Source organism: Rattus rattus, chromosome X (genome assembly GCF_011064425.1).
Source record: "Rattus rattus isolate New Zealand chromosome X, Rrattus_CSIRO_v1, whole genome shotgun sequence".
In the NCBI taxonomy this organism is placed as follows: domain Eukaryota; kingdom Metazoa; phylum Chordata; class Mammalia; order Rodentia; family Muridae; genus Rattus; species Rattus rattus.
Window position 1 is genome coordinate 37,437,450 of NC_046172.1, and position 6,383 is coordinate 37,443,832.

The window sequence follows — 6,383 nt, forward strand, 5'->3', positions numbered from 1 at the left end:
CCCCAGTGGACTAGATTTTTTTTGAGGCGGCAATGAGGAGAAGGGTGGGAGGAACACCCATAAGGAAGGGGGGGAGGGGGTTAGGGTTGGCCCGAGAGGAAAGGGAATAACAATACGAAATGTAAAATAAGGTTAATAAAAAAAAAAAATAATAAATTCAGCTACTATGACCTTTTGATATTTGGGTATAGCAAAAATGTAAGTGATTGTCTTTCGACAGCTCATTGATGAGACTTCTGGAAGGGAGGCATAAACTTTCCTCTCCATTGTCAAATGTTCTACCACTGAGCAATACTCACCAACCACTTGGCTTTTCTAGGTCTTTTCTCCATCATAGTCTCCTGCTGACAATTTGTATTTTTTCAGCTGGGCTCTTTTTGCCAAAATGTGAATCCATGTACATATATGCCTTGGAATAAATGCATGGGCACTTCAAGTCCATTGGAAAAAAATAAGTAATTGTGTGTGGTCACTTCATATTTATTTCTGACTGATACTAAATATATAAATATGCTCTACATTTCTCGGTTATAGATTATAAGTTATTGGGTATAATTAAAAATTTGTAGCAGGAGTAACAAAATTTCGCTTAAAACTGGTAACTCAGAGTTGGCATCATTCTGAATAACAATACATGGCATGAGCCAACCCAGGGAAACAAGTCTCTAAAGATACCTATATATTGAATAATACTTTATATAATTCTTGTCCTAGAAGTCAGACTTATAAAAGATAGAATTTCAAACAGTGTCTCTTTAAGGAGTTGTTTAAAAGCTGCACCATCATGCATTCGTATACACAAACTGGCAGCCAAACTTTGTAACATGAAAGTAATGCACTTGGTATTGATTTTTAAAAGAATGGATTATTTACACTGCTAAAAATTGGTTTTGCTTTCCAAAATTAAGGCTATTTTCTGATATTGCATAAGAAACCTTTAAAAATATAGTTAAGTATGTCTAAACTAGTTGCACATTTTCAGTTTACAATTCAATCAGAAAAGACTGATGACCGTTTCCGGGGTGACAACGTGGCTTCCAGCGACATGCCCTGAGCACCCTGAGCCCGCAGAAACCGTTAGGCCTTTTAGAAAATATTTCCATCATGTCTGACACTCAAGAAGCTACCGGAGAGCACTTGGATATGAACCTTCATGAGAACAAGAAGCCTGTGCCCTTGATAGAAAGTGGCATCAGAAGTGAGTCCGATCATCTCCAAGTCACTATTGGAGACACTGTACCTACTGGGTTTGAGCAAACTGCTGCAGATGAAGTGAGAGAGAAATTGAAGTCATCCTGCAGAATCAGCAAAGACCGGGACAAGATATATTTTGATATTGCAGTGGAAAGTCTGGCTCCAGTTCATTATCTGAGATCAGTGGATAACTTGTTTGTGGTTGTTCAGGAGTTTAAAGATTACCAGTTCAAAGCTACAAAGGAAGAAATTCCAAGAGACTTTGAAGAAGTGGCTGGAAAGCTCCCATGGTCGGACCCTTTAAAAGTCTGGCAAATTAACACCACTTTCAAGAAGAAGAAAGCAAAGCGCAGAAAGGCAAATCAGAGTGCAGGCAGAGAGAAGGCTGACTGTGGACAAGGAGACAACGCAGATGAGAAGGACGGTAAGAAGAAGCTTGCCAGTGACATGTCAGATCCACATATCTTGGACTACTATGAAAACACAGCCTTCAAAGAAGAGATATCAACCTTAATAGGGGAAGTCTTGGCATCTGGCAAAGATGAAAATGGTCAAAGCTTAAGAGAAGAAACTGAACCACAAGTGCAGAAGTTTAGAGTCACCTGCAACAGAGCAGGAGAGAATCATTGCTTTATATCCAATGAGGCTGCCAGAGATTTTGAAGGTGCTACTCAAGAGTACTTTAAGTGGAAGGCTGATATGACCAACTTTGATGTAGAGGTTCTCCTGAACATCCACAATAATGAAGTCATTGTTGCTATTGCACTGACAGAGGAGAGTCTCCATCGCAGAAATATTACACAGTTTGGACCTACGACTCTTAGGTCAACTCTCGCCTATGGGATGCTCAGGCTCTGTGAACCTAAACCTATTGATGTAATAGTGGATCCAATGTGTGGAACGGGGGCAATACCAATAGAGGGGGCTACTGAGTGGTCTCACTGATACCATATTGCTGGGGACAACAACCCACTGGCAGTGAACAGAGCAGCAAATAACATCTCATATCTATTGACTAAGAGCCAGATTATATATGGAAAAACATCCTGGGGTTTGCCCATTGATGCTGTTCAGTGGGATATCTGCAACCTCCATCTGCTAACTGCTTCTGTGGATATTATTGTAACAGACATGCCATTTTGGAAAAAGGATGGGCTCCAAAAAGAGAAATTAGAATCTCTATCCAGCTTGCCTTCGGGAAATGAGCCGTGTCTGTAGACCAAGAACAGGTAGAGCTGTACTGCTTACTCAGGACAAGAAATGTTTTACCAAGGCATTATCTGGAATGGGACAAGTGTGGCGAAAGGTCCATACAGTCTGGGTGAACATCGGGGGACTTCATGCTGCAGTTTATCTTCTAAAACGCACTCCTCAAGACTTTGTTCATCCTTCAGATCAAGACGGAGGAAGAGACCCTCCTTGGTAAAGCAAAGAATCAAGACAATTTAGCAGTACTTAACAGTTCCTAACACTGGACACTTCAGCATAAAGAACTTGCTTTGGGAGAAAAATAACAGAAAAGTAACCAAGTATTACAGCTTCCACTGCTGAACTACTGTAGAATGCTTTAGTGTTAGCAAGATGATTGAAATGGTATTTCTTGAGAAGCCTACATTGCTTGGTTTCTTAGTTTCAGAACACTTTAGGCCATATTCTTTTGTTTGTGCAGCCTACTGTTCTGAGTCTAAATTCTTTATATCATCTCGAATATCATCTCAGAAACTGGAGCATCCCTGAAGACCTACAGTTCATCATCTACCTTAAAATAAATACATTACAACCTTAAGAGGGCAAAAAAGAAAAAGAAAAAAAAGGAAAAGACTGATGAAATATTTATTCCTTATTCCAAACAACAATTAAATTGGTTATTACAGAGTACTGATATTTGGCATTTTGCATGTGCAAATGTTTCAGGAAAAATTGATAATCATCAAAAAGACAAATTGTTGCAATTTTTCTCTATGCATGCTTTTGTATTTCCTGTAATTTTGTGCATGTAGCCCATAGAGAATGTGCTTATTGTATTTACAGATGGATTATCTAATAGAAATGCAGCATATGTAATTGGATCGCATGTTTATTCTCTGGAGTTTCCCCCTGCTTCAGCATAAATAATTGAATTATGTGTTGTAGCTACTGTTTTCTAAATGCTAAAATATCAACTTTTTAATTTATATACTGTTAGACAATATATATCTCATGATTTGCAATTGCTTGAAACTATTCCTTTTTACATACTGCTAATTCTCAAATTACACAGTAATTTGTGCAAATATAACTTTAAGAGAACACACTGTTCCTTACTTTATAGGACATTTAAGAGCTCACATTGGATTACTTGAATCCCTTAGTGAGGGAAATGCCACAGCAGATTTGGAAAACAGGCAGTTTATAGGCCTTACACGAGAACAATAAGCCATATAATCTCATTCTTTACATCATCAAAATAGCAATAACTTGAAACAACAATTTAGTATTTCTAGAGAATGTACACGTCAAATTGTAAAGACTTGATCACAAAGACTTGTCCCCAATGTCCTCAATTTCTTACTGTATCACATAATGTTAATCCTCAAGGACTCATACCTAATAATTTATGGCAAATGGATGTTACTCATATATCTGATTTTGGAAAATTAAAATATGTACATGTGACTGTAGACACCTCAGGCTTTCTTATAAAAAGTTCTTTAACAGAAGAAGCAACTAAAATGTCATTACTCATTGCCCATTTTTTTTCTGTGATGGGTGTTCCAAATCAGATTAAAACAGATAATGGAACTGGCTATTTCAGTTGTACACTTGAAACATTTTATTGACAATTTAATATTACCCATAGTGCTGAGATTCCTTTTAATCCTCAAGGATAAGGTATTTTGGAACCTTAAAACAATATCTTCATGAAATCAAAAAGGGACAATTATATCCCTGTGCACCACAAAAGTATTTATATTATACTCTTTATTTTAAATTTTTAAAATTTGGATGCCAAGTAACTCTCTGCTGAGGGCTATGGCACCCTACAACTCAGCATATTTATGCCTAGGTGAAATGTAAGGATCTACTTTCTTGCATATGGCATGATTCCAGTTGGGTATTAATATGGGGAGGTGAGCATGTTCATGCCTTTTTCCTCAGGATGCTGAAGGAGCATGGTGGCTTTTAGAGAAATTGGTGAGACATGCTAATGTTTGGATACAGAATGATGATGTGAGCTTGCTAAGTGCCCTGACAATGGTGAGAAGGAAGCTGTATTGGGCATATATTCCTAACTCATCTTTGCTTTCCTATGTCCCAGACTAGACAAATTGCCTTGCTTCAAACTTTTAGACCTAGTGGGACAGAGGAAATAGAGAGTGTGGAAAGAGCCTTTGAAAATTAATCAAATAGAGAAGAAGTTATAATGACCCTTCTCTTTCCTTTAATGGAATCATTTCTTCTGTCTCAATCATGGACTTCTCTGGAAATAAATCCAGTTTAGGGGAAAAAAGGAAATAACAGAAGGCATTTGGAGGGTTAGTTCTGGACATTTTTAGAGACACATTTAAAAACTAACAATTGCCTTTTATGATATTGTGTTCACAGTGGATAAGATTGGAATAGGATCTGGATTTTGAACAAATGCTAGTGCGTGTATTAAGACTCCTAACCTTTTATTAATTGTTCACGTTAAAATTACTTTTGTTTCTTCTATACTATTTAATGTAAGTTGTACTGATTGTAAACTTTCTAACTGTGTTGTAGTGAAATCAGGCATGTCTGTTATGGTGGTCTATCAACCAGATTTGTTTTATTGCCTGTGAGTATTACAAGCATTGGTATTCTGAAATAAAGCTTACAAATATTAGAAAAAGTGAGTCAGGCTTTAAGCAAAAGCAAAAGGAAACTGGGATTGATTATTACTGGTATGACAGCTTTGTTTACATTAATAATTAGCACCATTGTTTCTGAAACGTCTTTGACACAAGAAGTTAAGACAGCTAACTTATTAATCATTTAGCAGAAAAAGTTACTAATACTCTGAGTATTCAAGATTTAAATGGGCATTTGGAAAAATGAATGTTCTTTATAATACTATTTATATTATTGGAGAGGAGGTTCAAAATTTAATTTAAGAGTAAGAAGCCATCTCAAGTGTCATGCTTAATACCAATGGCACTGTAATTGGGAGAAAATTCAAAGATGCTGAAGGGTATTTGCCATAATTCTAACACCTCTTTGGATGTTTTAACTTTGTATAATGAGATTATGAATTTAAAGAATGCTATTCCACTAAATTTTAATGCTTCTGTACTACTGATAAAATTATTCACAGCTTAAGGTCAGTATTTTCACTCTGGTCAAGTTCCAAGAATAGCTTATATAGCTTGATCATGTTGTCCCTTCTTGTCCTGGGAATACATTTATTCCTGACCATTGTGATAAAATTTGCCTTTAACAGCATCAACATATTGGTGGTCAAATACATGGCTTGAACCTAAAAATGAATCCTCATAAAGAGTCATTAATTTAACAGGATGGCAGCCAATGAGGGGTAAGATACTGCACAGACCCCCCCTTAGCAACCAAAGACAGAAGTGAATTGGTTTGACAATGCATATTCCAAGAAGGGTAAGAAAGGCATTCTTGTCAGAACAACCTAAGACAGGCACAGTCTTGTTTTTGAAATAAGTAAGGGGCAGATGTGGAGTGCTTTGAGGACTGCTTCTAGGAATTTGACATTGATCTAGGACAAGTAGGCTCAAGATGAATACAGGTTAGGAAAGTATTCTTTGTATCTTGATGGGTCTTGTTATAACCCTGAATAAAATAATCGTGGACCTTTATGCTTCGTTTGTTCCTTAACTACTTCTTTTATGATTTAAGACTGACAATTTTTTTTGCATGACCTAGAATGGTAGAAATGCAGACTGGAGAAAATTAAACCTGCTTCAGCCTCATCACTGGCTGGAGTCATAGTGTTTTCTAATTGTCTTTTTCTTTTCAAGCCTCACTCTCACTCTTAAGACCCTGGTGACTGACTGAGCCGACTTGGTCACATTTCCTATATTAATACCAGGCAGTTTTCATTAATATTGTTCTGAAGTACAGCTTGAGGTCACAGATAGTGAAAGTTTTTGTTTATTTTTGTCTTTTATCGTTTTATGTTTTGATTGTTTTTGTTTTTAATAGGACTGTTTTATCTATCC

General features: G+C 36.7%; 1 protein-coding gene across 1 annotated transcript; it reads left to right on the forward strand.

Moving 5' to 3' along the window:
• Positions 1-1,070: 1,070 nt before the first annotated feature.
• Positions 1,071-2,620, forward strand: LOC116888706 (THUMP domain-containing protein 3-like). The gene is given in 2 exon segments (XM_032889996.1): positions 1,071-2,331; positions 2,333-2,620. Coding segments are annotated over 2 exon segments (1,515 nt in total). The 5' UTR covers positions 1,071-1,104.
• The last annotated feature ends 3,763 nt before the right edge of the window (positions 2,621-6,383 follow it).